Source organism: Oncorhynchus mykiss, chromosome 16 (assembly GCF_013265735.2).
Source record: "Oncorhynchus mykiss isolate Arlee chromosome 16, USDA_OmykA_1.1, whole genome shotgun sequence".
Taxonomy (NCBI): domain Eukaryota; kingdom Metazoa; phylum Chordata; class Actinopteri; order Salmoniformes; family Salmonidae; genus Oncorhynchus; species Oncorhynchus mykiss.
In genome coordinates this window covers 58,481,287-58,498,686 of record NC_048580.1, presented here as the reverse complement: position 1 = coordinate 58,498,686, position 17,400 = coordinate 58,481,287, and the positions used below count along the sequence as shown (strand labels likewise).

The 17,400-nt window shown below is 44.2% G+C and overlaps 1 protein-coding gene and 1 long non-coding RNA gene across 9 annotated transcripts in view; one reads left to right on the top strand and one right to left on the bottom strand.

The window, feature by feature from the left end:
* Nucleotides 1–17,400, top strand: part of LOC110492417 (IQ motif and SEC7 domain-containing protein 1) — a 244,928-nt gene that overhangs the window by 169,145 nt on the left and 58,383 nt on the right. Inside the window, exon 1 of one of the 8 annotated variants that reach the window (XM_036947392.1) lies at nucleotides 1,826–1,946. The exons of 5 other annotated variants lie outside the window; for them this stretch is intronic. Coding sequence is in view for 1 of the 3 variants with exons in the window: in XM_021566723.2 (XP_021422398.1) it covers nucleotides 16,354–16,418 (65 nt within the window). In the remaining 2 variants the exon portion in view is untranslated. Of the gene's footprint in view, nucleotides 1–1,825; nucleotides 1,947–8,976; nucleotides 8,999–16,032; nucleotides 16,419–17,400 lie in introns of those variants that run through there. 2 more of the 8 variants (XM_021566719.2, XM_021566723.2) reach the window with 2 other exon arrangements.
* LOC118939562 lies at nucleotides 1,321–12,780 on the bottom strand. The gene is made up of 2 exons (XR_005036563.1): nucleotides 12,254–12,780; nucleotides 1,321–2,290 (listed from the first exon to the last, which is right to left on the bottom strand). It is a non-coding gene; the product is annotated as an uncharacterized LOC118939562 (long non-coding RNA).

Here is a 17,400-nt window from a genome sequence, read left to right as displayed (position 1 = left end):
ATAAGAGATAAAGGAATGTGGGAGGACATTGGCATTGTATGGATTCCCTCAGAGTATCTCTCGCTCTCTCACTCTCTCTCCGCTCTCGCCCTGGCGTCTCTCAAGGTAGTTTCTATAGATATTTATAGGCAGCATTTACTTACTTATTTTCAGAGATAATGGGGGGCTCCTGCTGAGAGCAGAGAGGAACATAGCAGCTTTGCTGGAATAAATATTATATGAATATGATTTAGTACACCAAAGTTACAGATGGGTTTTGTAATTGACACAGATTAGTCTATTAAAGCCATTTGATTGATTAATACTAATCTCTCGGAGACAGACATTCTTAACATAAATGCATCGAGTAGCTGACACATTTAGGCAAGTTTTTGGTTCTGGGTCTCCGAGATTAATTCATAAAGATACATCTGAAAATAATTGAACAATTACATAGTTTTACAGCACACAGCTAGTTTACAATAGGGGAATCCTGTGGCAACAGTTACTGGAATCTGGACTAGTCCTCCATATCAGGAGAGGGATGTTTCCATTGTGTTCAACAAAGTGCTGACAGAGTATTGTGGTGTCTGGCACAGCGTAGACCAAGAGGACTGAGCTGAGGGGTATAGGACACGAGGACCAGAGGAAAGACGGGAGGTCTGGTGAGGCATGGACAAGACACGAGGCCCAGAGGAAAGACGGGAGGTCTGGTGAGGCATGGACAAGACACGAGGCCCAGAGGAAAGACGGGAGGTCTGGTGAGGCATGGACAAGACACGAGGCCCAGAGGAAAGACGGGAGGTCTGGTGAGGCATGGACAAGACACGAGGCCCAGAGGAAAGACGGGAGGTCTGGTGAGGCATGGACAAGACACGAGGCCCAGAGGAAAGACGGGAGGTCTGGTGAGGCATGGACAAGACACGAGGCCCAGAGGAAAGACGGGAGGTCTGGTGAGGCATGGACAAGACACGAGGCCCAGAGGAAAGACGGGAGGTCTGGTGAGGCATGGACAAGACACGAGGCCCAGAGGAAAGACGGGAGGTCTGGTGAGGCATGGACAAGACACGAGGCCCAGAGGAAAGACGGGAGGTCTGGTGAGGCATGGACAAGACACGAGGCCCAGAGGAAAGACGGGAGGTCTGGTGAGGCATGGACAAGACACGAGGCCCAGAGGAAAGACAGAGAGGTTGAGGTTTCCTAGAAGTCTGATGATACTGACAGCGCTTTCCGCTCACCATGTCGACAGTTTCCGTTTCAGATGGTGCAATCACGTGCAGTGATGAGTTTTTAATTTCCTTTCATACACTACAGAAGTGGTTTCATTCAAACCAGTTGAGATCGAAATACAATGTTTATTACAAGCCAATAAAGATTGCAATACAATGTTTAGTATAGGGAGCCAGCACATATTCATTCAGTATATATTATAATTGAGTTGTTTCAGTGGTCGCTGACAGAGCTTAGATTCCCCTGGTCATGAGCGAGAGAGACAGTGGTGACATTGCAGCGCTGCAACACACTGACTCTGGACACGTCCCCACTGAGCCCTGGGATCAACACAACAGCTGAATAAATGCACTGAAATAGAGAGATATGAATGGGGAGAGAAAAATGGCTGAGTGTATGAGAGAGAGAGAGTGGTATAAAGGGGACAGAGAAGAGGGAGAGAGCAAGTGAAGGAAGGAGGGGGGAAAGTGCAGGGAGAGCCTTCCTGTTTTATTGACGTTCAGGTTCCTGTCTGGTGCTCTGTCTTTCAACCCCAGGCAGCCTACACTACAGCACTATATGCCACCTCGATCTCCCTCTCCTCTGCTAGCCTAACAGCCTGTTTACCGACCTCAGCACTATGTAGATCAAAGAGCCTGCCTTATAGTGCAGGGGCTTTCAGCTCCATCTCTCTCTCCTCTCTCTCTCCATTTCTCTGCTCGTGACTCGACACAGAGGAGGCAGATATGGAGGTTCAGGTAGGTGGGCTCATTTAAGGTATCTGTTTTTTTTTTCTGGCAGTGTGAGTTTGATGTCTGGTTGAAGCAGTAGCTACCTGGCTGCTGTAGTGGGTTTTAAGGGGTGTTGTTGACATATGCTGGCTCAGTCGGTGTGTGGCTGCAGGAGTGTTGTTTAAGGGGTGTTGTTGACATATGCTGGCTCAGTCGGTGTGTGGCAGTGAGGAATGCAGACCGTGTCTCCAGAGTGTTTCTACAGGTGAGAGCAGAGGCTGCCAGATCCATGGATCGTACAGTGCGGAGGTGTACCGGCTCTGCTGCTTTGCACTGTTGTCTGACTTCATGATTACACTGATTAATGTTGCCTGGAGGGAGAGAAGAGAGGGGAGAAAGAGAGAAGTGTTTATTTGTGTGTGCGCATACATTTATTTAACTTAACTGTTCTTGTCCAAACAGTGACTGTAGATCTGTGGCTCCTGTGTCCTCTGCTGTTTCTCTCTGTAGACCAATGATTGTTCCCCCTGTCCTGTCTATGCTGGACCAGGGCAGCCCTGTCTCTCCCCAGCCAGAGCCAGCTCAGCTCTCCCCTCTGAATCACTGCAGAGCTCCTGGGTGATTCATCCTGCTCAGCAGCCGGCAGCACCCTATTGGCATCTTTTCAAATAAACCTATAGCGGACCGGACAGGAGCCTTCGGTAAATCAAATTAAACACACAGAGCCAAGAGAGGTATCCCTCTCATCAGTCATTTGACAGAATGGAGGTTGGCACACTACAGGGTCATCGTGTATTAATGGTTTGTATCTATGTGTTGTCAGGCCAGAGCTTTCATCATACTTTCTTCATACTAGCCACTTCTCGTTCTCACCCTTCTCTCTCTTTCTGCCATAAACACATTCTTTGTTGTCTTGTTGTCTGTGGAGGGTGAATTGAATTTTGTTTTTCAGCTAGAGATTGTAATGAGACACAGTATTCCCCTAACAATCATTAGTCAGAATTAACAGAGTTTTGAATCCCAGGTGTTTTCTCCACATTCCAATGCGTGTAGGCCTAAATGTGCTCTGTATTCAGCATCACGCAAGCAGGGATACTCTGTTGCTGCCTCTATAGAATATTATTTACCTCAAGACCAAACATCTGCTGAAAACAACTTAACCTTCTTCTGCCCAAATCAATGTTTACTCACTTAACCTTTCAGAGCTAGAGGCTGATAAATTGGGCTTGTCACCCTCACACGGGTCCTCCTGTTCAGCTCTCCTGGCAGTAAAGACTGACTCTCAGCTCTGTGGTTCTGGTATATGTCTATAGTACACGTGTGTGGAAAGGAAAGGGTCATATCCTGACTGTCAGCGAGGCTGGTGTGAAAGCACAGTCCCACCTGAGCTGTGCATGTGATGTTTCTGTGTACCAGCTCAGTTTCTCCTGTCCTTTAGCTCTGCCTAGCATGACTTGTGAAAAAAGCAACTTCTTATTTCTGAGTGACAACTCAAGTTTGGAGGAAGCTCATTGGATTAGAATCACTGCTTATCTTTGATGACCAAATTCAGTTTGGGTTTTACAGTGGTAGCCACTTTAACTGTAAGCTAATTTAAAATCATCAACCAGTCTCTTATGATTCAATTCATTCACTGTACTCCACCCATACCTACACATCTCCATTTATAGGATCCAAACAGAGAGACACAGGAGTGAAATCCATCCCCCTCTCTCATATTCTCTCACGGATTCCTCAGTTCCTCCAACTGTGCATCCCCTGACTGGTCTGGTGTCATTCAGACTGCGGTTGAGGCTCACTACCCTTGGAATGACCAGTGTTTTATCGTGCAAGCTGGGAGAGCTGGGCCTGAGGGCTTCTAATGAGTAATTCACAGAGACCAGGACTGTGCAGGCAGTCAATAAGACACTAGCCTTATGGAGCAAACACTGAGTGAACAAAAGATTTGGAACACCTTTCTAGTGGCACCCCACCCTTTTGCCCTCAGAACAGCCTCAATTCCTGGGGTCTTGGACTACAAGGTGTCAAGCGTTCCACAGGGATGTTGACTCCAATGCTTCCCAAAGTTGTCAAGTGTGCTGATGTACTTTGGGTGGTTGACCATTCTTGATACACATGGGAAACTGTTGAGCGTGAAAAACCCAGCAGCGTTGCAGTTCTTGACAAAAACCGCTGCGCTTGGCACCTACTACCATACCCCGTTCAAACTGGCACTTCATCTTTTGTCTTGACCCTTCACCCTCTGAATGGCACACATACACAATCCATGTATATCAAGACTTAAAAATCCTTCTTTATCCTGTCTCTTCCCATTCATCCACACTGATTTGAAGTGCATTTAATAAGTGACACCAATAAGGGAGCATAGCTTTCACCTGGATTCACCTTCTATGTCATGTAAAAGCAAGTGTTCTTAATGTTTGGTATACTCAGTGTATATCACAGTGGCCAGGATAAGGCCAAGACACTGGAGAGATTGGCTCTCTGGTTGTAATACATGTCTCAGTAATGACTGATTCTTTCCCCTCATTCTGCAGGGCCTAATTGGGTTTGGAGCTTTGTGTTGATGTTGATGTCTTGTGGGTGTGTGAATGTTGTGTATCCAGCAATTATTTTTTTTCTCAGCTAAATCTGGTGCAACGCATCACTTCCCATACTCTGAGATGTATGTTTTGTTGTACAGTGTCCCTGCCAAATAAATGTAATAAATGAAAGAAAAATATTCTCGCTCCATTCCGAACAAGGGATTCTATCCCTATTGGCTTTCAAAAGGATGTTAGATGAGGTCCAGGAGATTTTGGTTCTGTATGGATTTAATGGACACAAAACAAATTAAGTGTGTCGGGTCATTTGTCATTGAAAATGGTAGAGGAATCCATGTGTTCTATAGTACATACTCAGTCTCTAGTAAATAATTTAGCACCATCTCAAACCTTATCAAAAGCAGCGACTGAAACATAAAACTTGGTGCTGTATAATTCATTTATGATATACATTGCCTCTCCTTGCCCGTGGCTCGGGTCATGAGATGAAGTTCTCACATTCGTAAAAAGTCTCTGTTCCTTCCTTCCTGTCAGCTTGGAGGGGGTTTTATGAATATGGAGTGACAGTAGATGTGCTGACTTGCTGGAAATGAAGTATGAATGGAATTTGTACACACGGGATGTCTGGTTCCACTGGAATGTGTTGAGGACATGAACATATTTCTCAACACTCGTGACCTGAAGACAAGTTGGCTTAGCTTCTCATTTTCACAGAGCATAAGAACATTTAGTAAAAGCAGAAATTAAAGACAGTATGACTGGTTAAATCTTAGTTGCCCATGAATATGTTTTTTCAAAGGACACATTGTTTCCATGTTTTACACAGTGACCTACAGTATAATGTGTCCACTGCTAGCTACAACAAAGCCAAGGCTTTACAAATGGAGGTATTTCAGGACATGAATAATGTATCTCCTAATTTCCCCTTCATTTTTGAGATGCTTTCAAGCAAACCTTTTAATTAATATTTAAATACTAATGATCCGGGTCCCGTTGCAGTTGAAAAAAAGCTCAAACTTCCCAGGTTACCGTCACCAGTAAACTGATAGGCTGACAGTTTTCAGGTACATTCTGTGACAGGGGTTTGGACTTAGTTGTTGTTTTCCGCTCGGATTTGCAGAGTTTTGGAAAAGAGGAGGTTAAAAACCGGTTAGGATTTCCTTCAGTTAACAAAATTTGAGGGCCTGACGCTGCAGTTTCCCCGAAATCCACCACAATGCTTTTAGCGGACAAACTGTAGCTATCTGGCTGTCCAATAGAGGCCTGTCTTTAGGCCTATATTTTATGTTCATGCTACTCTTGTTTTTTTTTACAGTATCATTATATGAGGACCTACTGGACACACCTTTTAGGATCCCTACTCATAGATTAGAATCAGAATACTTCTGTGGCCTCACTGTTGTGTGAGCCTCTTAACAACGGTGTCTGACATCACTATAGGAGAATCTAGAAGCTTGGCAAGTGAGGTTAATATTTTATGGAAGATAAAAAGAGCCCTTCCCCTTCTTCTCAAGGTGAGATCGACTGTACCTCTCAAATCACAGTGATATGGTGTTCCTTATCTCAGCCTTCCCACCATTTGCCTGACATTAATTTCCTCCTGTTAAATCCATAGCTTAACTCTCCATCTGTAGCAGATCTCTTAGGTGATGATGTCACTCAGTGCTAATCACCTTCTCGGTTATTATCTCGACTAGCCCCGTGGCTGCTGTCACTCCCACAGCTGGCCTTAATCATTTAGTACAGAGCACTTTTGCCTAAAACAACTTTATGTGAAATGAATTATTGTACTACTGTCAACGGCCAAATGAGAAGGTCGTTAATGTGAAAAATCATCAGTCTTCTCCGTTTCAGAAGGAGCACAGAAAGTTATTCAGCACAGCTCTCATAGTCTCAACCTTTGCCTGTGTGCGAGTTTCAAACAGTCTGCAACTTCTGTGTGTGTTTCTTTCTCAAAATGAAGATGGTATAATTAAGCAACAAGGCCCGAGGAGGTGTGGTATATGGCCAATATACCACGGCTAAGGACTGTTCATAGGCGAGACACAACGCAGATGGCCTAGACACAGCCCTTAGCCGTGGTATATTGGCAATATACCATAAAGCTTTATTGCTATTATAAACTGGTTTCCAACGTAATTAGAGCAGTAAAAATACATGTTTTATCATACCCGTGGTATACGGTCTCATATAGCACAGCTGTCAGCCAATCAGCATTCAGGGCTCAAACCACCCAGTATATAATATATATTATTTGGCAATTTGACAGCTTGACACATCGCCTAGCCTCGCCACAGGGCAGACCTTGTTTTTTCTGTCCCTAATCAAAAATGGAAAATGTACGATGCGGCAGGCAGCAAGAGAAAGGCTTACTTTATGCCCCGTGCCAACTCAAACAATGGGCAGCGCCAGTGCAGACGGCAGGGCAGGGAGGTGCTCCTCTTGGGCTCAATAGCACCAGTGTCTCTGGCCGTGGGGCTCGGATGCCACAGAGATACAGCGGGTACTACCAGGCCAGGACATACGAGGGCAAGGGAGCACACAGTAGGTAAGTAGATCTAGCAGGCCTCCAGCAGAACCCCAGGGCTGAGAGAGCAGACTATAGAGAGAGGGAGAACAGGACACGACACAGAGGGAACGTCTTGTCTGGAGAAGTGATTAGCTGGATGTGGTTGGGGAGGTGAGTGAGGGAGGGGGGAATGTGAGGGGGTTAGGCGGATGTCAGAGAGTGGGGAGGAGGGATGAAGAGGATTTGTTGTTGAGGTGTTGTTTTGACCCTTTCACCCCACTGCCCCCCCTTAGTTCTTTCTCTGCTTCTCGTTCTCCCTCTCTTTCTCGCTTACTCTATTCAACCTCCTTGTCGTACGTACATCCTTACAAAAATAGTGTATTTTTCACAGAAAGTTTGTCTGATCTCTGATACGACTGACCAATAATGCAAACTAATTCAACTGGCAACAGATGCTATTGTGATCCGTACAGTCAATTTGTTAAATCAACACCATCATTAGATTTCACTTTGCTCTTGTGTGTCTGATTTGATTTAATAGACAGATGTACTTGTCAATCGCCCAAAACAAACAGGCCAGTTATTATATTAAGAGCATTTCACTCACACAGCTTACGTCTGGAATATAGATGATCAGGTTTCAAACTATTTTTGCAACCGTCAGAAGCAGACAGTTTTTACCCACCAATGTATCAAAGCCATTGAAAATCAATTTTGGAGCCAGAGAAAGGAAGGAGAGGCGAGGGAGGCGTCTTTTACAACGTTTGGCCTCCGGTTTACAGACTGGAAGTCTGACTGATGATGGATTGGTCACCATGGTGTCGTTAGACCAGCAAGTAGATGTCAGCACAGAGCTGTTGTTTGGTTCAAAGGGCTCCCACAGTGTTTGGCTGCGAAAGGGAAGTCGAGAAGTTCTGTTTTTTTCCTGTAGAAATGTGTTTGAAATTTACAGCAAATGTTGGTTCCTTTTGATGCTGTTTTTTTTACATCACCTTTTGTTGTGAGATGCAGTAATGCAACTGACTACTTGTCACACCCTGACCTTAGAGAGCCTGTTTATTTCTCTATTTGGTTAGGTCAGGGTGTGATTTGGGTGGGCATTCTAGTTTTCTATTTCTTTGCTGGCTGGGTATGGTTCCCAATCAGGGGGATCTGTCTATCGTTGTCTCTGATTGGGAATCATACTTAGACGGCCTGTTTTCCACCTGAGTTTGTGGGATGTTGTTTTTGCACAGTAGCTGTATAGCCCTGCAGAACTTTACGTTCCTTTATATTTTGTTGTTTTGTCGGTGTTTCAGTATTAAATATCATGAACACTTTCCCATGCTGCGCTTTGGTTTCATTCATTCATTCAACGACAGACGTAACAGAACTTCTATTTTCCAGTCCCAGAAAATATGATGAGACTTGTTTGGCCTGCATGTTTGGTATTTTATGTTTTGATTAAATTCAACATAAGTAAACATCATGCATTCTGTGAATCATAAGCGGTCATATCAATTGACCACCTCAACATGACATGGTGGTCAGTCTCTTTTTCCATCCCTTGAATCGTTCAATAACTGTCTCGCCTCTTGACCCCATTTTCTCTCCTACTCACTCCATGGTCACTGAGATGGCTGACCTCATTGTCTTATGACATCATGGTCATAGCTCAGCTCTCCCTCAGGGTCGCTATGTGTGACTGTTTATAGAGATAACAGATATGACTCCAATGTCAGTTCTGGCCAGCAGATGGCCCTATCAATCTGGAGGGTAGAGGCACACTGCAGGACCTGTGTGTCTATCTATGGGACAGCTGTGTCATGCACTCTGTGTCACTAGCCCTTAACCACAGATCTGAGATCAGATTACTACACCCCAATCCTTATTTAGCCTGTTTCAGTGGTCGGAGGCAAAGCCATGACATGCACTCCAGCTGCCATCTTGTGTATTTATATTCTCAGTGGTCACTCACAGTTGGTAATCTGAGCACAGTGCTGTATGTCATGGCCGATCATGAGGGATACTCTAACTGGAAAGGAAAGGTAATACTAGTATTGTGTCATATATCCTTGTTTTGCCCTCCAAGTAGGCCCGTTGCAGTGTAATAACATCACTGAGCATTAGAGAAAGCCAATATTCTACTAGTCATTTTGTTGCAAAATGTGGCATTACCAGAGGATTGTAATCTGTCATTGTAATGTACAGAACAACAGCACCACAGTCTACAGTGGGAGGTATTGTACCACAGTACCAGTTCTCTGTGGGTAGAGGCAGTGGTGTGTTGTTCATTTCTCTGACAGTGTGTTTACCATAGTGTAGTGTGTCACCTCTGATCTCACATGGCTCTGTTTTTAGCATGGCAGCACTGTGTTGTAGTGTGGTTTTGTTCAGGGGTGGGGCTTAGAGAGAACACAGAGAAATATGGTAAAGAGGACTGGAGGGTAAACATTTATGCACAGACAAACAAAGCTCCACTTTACACGGCTGCATTTTTTCGCAATAACAGGAAAAATAGGGTCTCTTTTTTTCTACTAACAAAATGGTTGCAGTAAAAATAGAACTCATGTACAAACACACAGGCCTAGGATTGCATGGTAGACTTGACTTATTTTGAATTGTGTCGCCTTTCCATTCTTGTCCATTTAACTCTACTATCTTCTGCCACAGTGAATGTGGTGAGCAGCACAGTAGAGGTTGGGAGATCATCAATAGAGAGCTCGGCGTAGCAGCCCTTTCTGCATAATTGGTTGTGTGCAAAATAAGAATAACCTTAGTGCTGCTGGCGGCCAATTAAACAAATTATTTGCCTTCTTAATTGATGCAATCAAACTGCTATTTTGCTGCAGCGAGAAACAGGAGGAGGAGAAGCAGCCCGTCTATTTTGCTTACTGTCACATACAATATATTGTCCCTATTCTTTGGTACCGTACAACATGACTGCCACACTTCCCTATTCTAAATGTAGAGTTCAGGCATTACTAATGGATGTAGAGACATGTTTTTAAGACAGGCCCTTCAGACATCACTAGCTGGTGTCTGATGGTTCCCTGAAGATCCAGAGGTAACACATCTGTTCTGGCATCGCTGCCAGCCAGGATGGGATTTGATGAGAAACGCTGCATATCCTTTCATTACTGTCAGTCCAACCTATTTATACATCTGCTTCCAGCTCCCGATTAGACACAGGAATCCTTTATTCCCCAGAAAAATGTGTTTGTTTCTTACTTTGAACAAGTTCCTAACAATTCACTCCAAATATCCCGGGCCCCTACTTCTGTTAAAACGCTGCCGTATCAAACAATGACATCACCAAGCTAATTGCTTCCAGACCGGGCAGATAGTCTGATTTTTATCAGTTTTTCTGGTGCAGTGCTCACTGGCTTTGGCTTGGCCTCCCAAGAACGCAGATCTGAGAAATGGTGCAAGACATAATGTAGACAGAGTAGTGCAGCACAACTCTTTTGTATACAATACAATCTCTGTGAGTGGGTCTCCAGGAAACTACAGTGCCTTGCGAAAGTATTCGGCCCCCTTGAACTTTGCAACCTTTTGCCACATTTCAGGCTTCAAACATAAAGATATAAAACTATTTTTTTGTGAAGAATCAACAACAAGTGGGACACAATCATGAAGTGGAACGACATTTATTGGATATTTCAAACTTTTTTAACAAATCAAAAACTGAAAAATTGGGCGTTCAAAATTATTCAGCCCCTTTACTTTCAGTGCAGCAAACACTCTCCAGAAGTTCAGTGAGGATCTCTGAATGATCCAATGTTGACCTAAATGACTAATGATGATAAATACAATCCACCTGTGTGTAATCAAGTCTCCGTATAAATGCACCTGCACTGTGATAGTCTCAGAGGTCCGTTAAAAGCGCAGAGAGCATCATGAAGAACAAGGAGCACACCAGGCAGGTCCGAGATACTGTTGTGAAGAAGTTTAAAGCCGGATTTGGATACAAAAATATTTCCCAAGCTTTAAACATCCCAAGGAGCACTGTGCGAGCGATAATATTGAAATGGAAGGAGTATAAGACCACTGCAAATCTACCAAGACCTGGCCGTCCCTCTAAACTTTCAGCTCATACAAGGAGAAGACTGATCAGAGATGCAGCCAAGAGGCCCATGATCACTCTGGATGAACTGCAGAGATCTACAGCTGAGGTGGGAGACTCTGTCCATAGGACAACAATCAGTCGTATATTGCACAAATCTGGCCTTTATGGAAGAGTGGCAAGAAGAAAGCCATTTCTTAAAGATATCCATAAAAAGTGTTGTTTAAAGTTTGCCACAAGCCACCTGGGAGACACACCAAACATGTGGAAGAAGGTGCTCTGGTCAGATGAAACCAAAATTGAACTTTTTGGCAACAATGCAAAACGTTATGTTTGGCGTAAAAGCAACACAGCTGAACACACCATCCCCACTGTCAAACATGGTGGTGGCAGCATCATGGTTTGGGCCTGCTTTTCTTCAGCAGGGACAGGGAAGATGGTTAAAATTGATGGGAAGATGGATGGAGCCAAATACAGGACCATTCTGGAAGAAAACCTGATGGAGTCTGCAAAAGACCTGAGACTGGGACGGAGATTTGTCTTCCAACAAGACAATGATCCAAAACATAAAGCAAAATCTACAATGGAATGGTTCAAAAATAAACATATCCAGGTGTTAGAATGGCCAAGTCAAAGTCCAGACCTGAATCCAATTGAGAATCTGTGGAAAGAACTGAAAAGTGCTGTTCACAAATGCTCTCCATCAAACCTCACTGAGCTCGAACTGTTTTGCAAGGAGGAATGGGAAAAAATGTCAGTCTCTCGATGTGCAAAACTGATAGAGACATACCCCAAGCGACTTACAGCTGTAATCGCAGTAAAAGGTGGCGCTACAAAGTATTAACTTAAGGGGGCTGAATAATTTTGCACGCCCAATTTTTCAGTTTTTGATTTGTTAAAAAAGTTTGAAATATCCAATAAATGTCGTTCCACTTCATGATTGTGTCCCACTTGTTGTTGATTCTTCACAAAAAAATACAGTTTTATATCTTTATGTTTGAAGCCTGAAATGTGGCAAAAGGTCGCAAAGTTCAAGGGGGCCGAATACTTTCGCAAGGCACTGTAGCTATCGCTTCAATGGAAAAACACTGGAGGTCTCAGGAATCTACAGTACTGTAGCTAGGTGCCGTTTCCCGTTTTCATTTTCAAAAATTTTCTGAATGTAAGGCATTCATAACTCAGTATTATTCGTGAAGTGCTAGACTGAAATATGGAAATGGTCTGTGAAGCTACTAACCTTTCAGACAAAATATGCCATAAAGTAGTGATGTCCCAGACCCGCTATTCTTGCCAAGGCCAGGAGAGGGTGATGGACTGGGAGCTGTAATTCAGTCAGGCCATGTGCAGTGAGCTGGGGAGACGAGGGTTTTTTATGAGCACAGACAGGGCCCCCTGTTGGAATTCCCAACCATGACATCATTCCCATGGAGAGAGCTGTGCAGACGCTTGGAGAGGGGCAGAGGGGATATAGAAGGTTTTCCGACATATACACACAGAGCAAGAGAGAGATGGAGCAGGAGGTAGACAGAGGGTTTGTTCAGTGTTTAAAGTCAATACGTATTTGTTCACTTTCCTTGTACTCAGTTTTAACAGTGCTTGGATGTGTTCAGCAGTTTATTCAGTGAGATAGTTGACATTGCTGTGAGGAAGAACACACTTGTATCATCAGCAAGAAATATTTGAAAAGGTAGTTTTGATGCAGATCATTAATATAAACTAGAAATAATAGAGGTTATAGGTATCGATCCTTGTCAAACACCATGATCTCGGGGGGGGGGGGGGGGGGGGGGGGGTAAATTGAAATTGCATTTTGCATTCTTCATTTTTAGATAGTGCTGTCATTCTTTGAACTGTGTGACGTAGAAGTCTGTCACTGGCCGCGGGCAGCATTTGGTTCTTTAACGCACGCACACATTCATCACTCCTCCCTGCTCCGTTATAAGTTAAGTTAACAATGTGGGTCGACACACAAATTAACTTCTGTCTTAGTACATACATTTCACACTTGTCAGTGTTCATTTGTAATATAAGTAATATGCATTATACTTATCTATGTTGTGGATGAGCGCTTTGTTTGTTTGTTGTGTTCGTCTCTCTATCTCTGTAGCTTCCGGGTATGCTGGATAAGGACCTGAGCAAAGGGAATCGGGCTGACTTTGTAGTGCCTGTCCCAAATGGCTCATTAATGTAAATGGTCATATTAAAAGACACCGTAGTGATGTCATTTTGTAAATGTTATGTGGTGATATTGTTTAAAAAACATGTTGCAATGTATATACTTTAGTATGTTTAGTTAAATGGAAAATGTAGGTTTGACTAGGTAATAGCTTAATTAATTGTTGTTAATTGTTCTGAGGGGAGGGGCTAGCACTACAAAAGGAGCCTCTCTTTCAGTTCATGGAGAGGCATTTTGGATTGAGCTGTGGATGGGGTAGCATTGTTTTTTTTAGTTGTTGTTTTTTAAGCTGGCTCACAAGGTATATGTTTGATGGCAGTACTGTTGTTTTTGTTCTGGAGTCACTATGTAAATAAACACCCTGAAGCACAGAATAACTTTTGCGGCTCCGCCATCTTTTTATTTTGATAGAGGTCAGGTTCTCCAGTATAGCCTTCTGGCCTGCTCTACGTGATATAGGTCAGGTTCTCCAGTATAGCCTTCTGGCCTGCTCTACGTGATAGAGGTCAGGTTCTCCAGTATAGCCTTCTGGCCTGCTCTACGTGATAGAGGTCAGGTTCTCCAGTATAGCCTTCTGGCCTGCTCTACGTGATAGAGGTCAGGTTCTCCAGTATAGCCTTCTGGCCTGCTCTACGTGATAGAGGTCAGGTTCTCCAGTATAGCCTTCTGGCCTGCTCTACGTGATAGAGGTCAGGTTCTCCAGTATAGCCTTCTGGCCTGCTCTACGTGATAGAGGTCAGGTTCTCCAGTATAGCCTTCTGGCCTGCTCTACGTGACAAACTGCTTATCAATGTTTTCAATTGAGGTCCTACATAAATGGTTCCAATAATGTTGAACTTGAGCCACACTGAGCCAGTCCTGATCTTATACAGATATTACCAAAAGTTCCGCTTGCTTGAGGCCGTATGCTTGTCCTTGCATATTAAACTCACTCCCCAAAAGTGTTAATCGACCATATGAAATCAAGTGATATTCTCCAGACCCGTAATCATTCCTAACAAATCTAAGTGGCTCTGATAATGTAGCTGTCCATCTCACCACTGGATCACCAGACCGTAATGAAATCCTCCCCTCATATCAATTCAAATCTCCCTTCCAAACGAATGTCAGCATGGATTGTGTTTATTTATTTAGTATCTCTTGTGATGAAAGTATTGACTGCCGCTGCAGCCCGAGGGGCTTTGATAATATTCTGGACTAATTTCAAAATACCGGCGAACGCTTAGACGCTCTCGCCTTGGGTTTACTAACACGTCTGAATTACAACGTAATGAGCCTGTAAAATAGATTGAAAGCCGTTTAAGAAGTTGTGGGTTTTTGATAGCGTTTTTCTTCTTGGTGTGGGCGTTTTGTTTACTGTCGGTCGTAACTAAACATGGCTTCTAAACAATGGAAAGACTGCGTGACAGGTCATTCCTGTCAATCGAGTTGGGTGTCTGCTGCTGTACAATGTGTTGTCAGCTGTGGGGCTACAGCAGCACTACGGGTCTGGGTCTCTGCTGCGTCTGAAATTGCTCCTTAGTCAGTCTGCCCTCCTCTTCCTGCAGCAGCACAGCCATCTGCTGTCTCTATAACCATTATGTTTCCCACCCGCCACTCAGCTAGGCTCACAGACACACATGGTAAAAAAATGCACATTTTTTCCTTGTGAGCTTCTTTCTATTTATCTTTCTCTGTGTCTCTCCCTCTTTCTGTTTCTCTCTCAATCTTCCGTTTGAAGTCCCAGATGAAAAGGGGCCAAAGGAAGCAATAATTCTCTCCCCGGGGAAGCCCAGGGTCCAGGCTTGTAATTAGAGGAAATCACCACCTTCCTCCTGAGACGAGCACATCAGTGATTGGTGTCCCCAGTAAACCCGACTCATCTGGGAACCATTTTCCCCATATTTCTGGTGCCTGTTGTCATTATCCCCCCAAAATACCCCTGACTGGGGGGCAGTTTGGCCTTGTTCCCCCCATACTCCAATCCCCTCTCTTACTGGGTTAATTGTTCTCGGGCCCTGTCCTGTCAACCTTAAGGAGCCTAGAGAGCACAGCACCATCGCAGGCAAGGGTATCTACTGGAGCTCATGCCTGACTGACACACTCAGTCCATTATGGTGCAATGGGAGACATTCTATGTGCTGCTTCATTATCTTCCATCCATGACAGAGCTTGAAAGAGCTGAATACAGACACTACAGAGAATGTGGGAGGGACATCTTGAAATGGGAAAGTGAAAAGAATCGGTGATGAGAGAGGAATAGAGAAACTAAGAGGCTATACCGATACAGAAAGGCAGGAGGACTCTACAGTAGCTCTTATATCCTTTGGGATTGCATTAGAGATATGGAGGGAGGGAGAGGAGGAGCCTCTAAATTCATACTAAGAAAGATCTTTCTCTCTTCCTATTTTTCCTCATTGTTTATATGCAAACATTCAGTGCTGGACCCTGAAAGACTATATTAATACAGGTGCTTCTACCTCTCTCTCTCATTCCCCCCCTCTTGCTCTCCTCTCTCGCCCCCCCCCCCCCCCTCTCTCTCTCTCTCTCTCTCTCTCTCTCTCTCTCTCTCCCCCCCCTCACTCTCTCTCTGTGTGCCCTTCGTGGCTCGCTTCCCTCTCCTTACATCCCTTCCTCTCATGTTTTTTCCCCTCCCTCAGATAGCATGACTTTATTTTATCTTTGTTGGTCGGTCATTTGTATTCCCCCCTCAGCGTTCTACTAGAGGAATTCCTTCCCCTTTCCTCTCCCTAGCTACATAACACACACCCCCTTCCCTGCTCCCGCCTCCATCCATACTGCTAACAGTCCAGCGTCTCCACCCACCAGCCCCCACTTCCACCTCACACACACTCCTGCCAGCCTGAAGAGCTGAGGACAGAGAGAGAGAGGGGGGGGAAGGAAAGAGTGAGTGAAAGATTCCTCCATTCGTCTGTCAGTAGCCATACTGACTGCCTCTGCCACCTAGCAATCACTCCTAGCCCGCCTGCCTGCCATACATCCATAGGGAACTGCCTTGAGAAGGCAAAGCAATGGGAGTGTACTGTATGCTGCTAATGCAGTGCTATACCTAGAGGGCTAGGCGATGGCACTGTGTCCCATCTGAGAGGGATCCATAGGCAGTAACAGGGAGAGATGGCTGGTAATGCTTGGAGCACCTCGTCTTGTGACTGCTAGCTAGCATGTGGTGTTTGCACTGTAACTCAGAGAAGACCCAGTCCTTACTGGAGCTGGAGCTGGACAGCTGGTAAGGCAGGGTGGTATAGTGTGAGTGAGTGAGTGAGTGAGTGAGTGAGTGAGTGAGTGAGTGAGTGAGTGAGTGAGTGAGTGAGTGCATGCGTGCGCGAGTGCGTGCATGCGTGCGCGAGTGCGTGCATATATTTTCTCCTGATCTGTTTGTCATCGGGTAAGGTTAGACAAGGCTAGTATGACAAGGGATCAGGCACAATGTTTCTTAAACAGAAATGTGTTTTTGTGTGTGTGTGTGTCTGCGTGCTTTTGTTTGTGCAACACAATCTCTGTATGCATGCTTTGATATGTGTCTCACGTTCTTAACATAGTGCTTTTCTAGTGACGTGCATAGCATATCCACATTACATGAGCCAGGGTAGATGACAGTAGTTATCTTACAGTTGTGATATTAGGTTTACGATAATGAATTCTGTGCTCCAACTTAATAGAATTGCATAGGTGTGGGGTGTGCCATTTCGATATCACCTCTTCTTTTATCAAAATAGGCGATTTTCACTTGGCCTCTTTGCATAACTGAATAGATTGTTTGCAGCTTTACAGAATGTGATACATCAATACTGCTACAGTATAGTGTCAGTCTAACTGACATGTACAGGGCCTTCAGAAAGTATTCATACAAATGTTATTACAGCCTGCATTTAAAATAGATTAAATGTATGTTTTTTTCTCACCCATCTACACACAATACCCCATAATGACGAAGTGAAAGCAAGTTTTTAGAAATGTTTGCAAATTTATTGAAATACAGAAATATCTAATTCAATTATTCACACCCCTTAGTCAATACTTTGTAGAAGCACCTTTGGCAGCGATTACAGGTGTGATTCTTTCTGGGTAAGTCTCTAAGAGCTTTCCACACCTGGTTGTGCAACATTTGCCCATTTTATTATTTTCAGAATTCTTCAAGCTCTGTCAAATTGGTTGTTGATCATTGCTAGACAACTATTTCCAGGTCTTGACATAGATTTTCAAGTAGT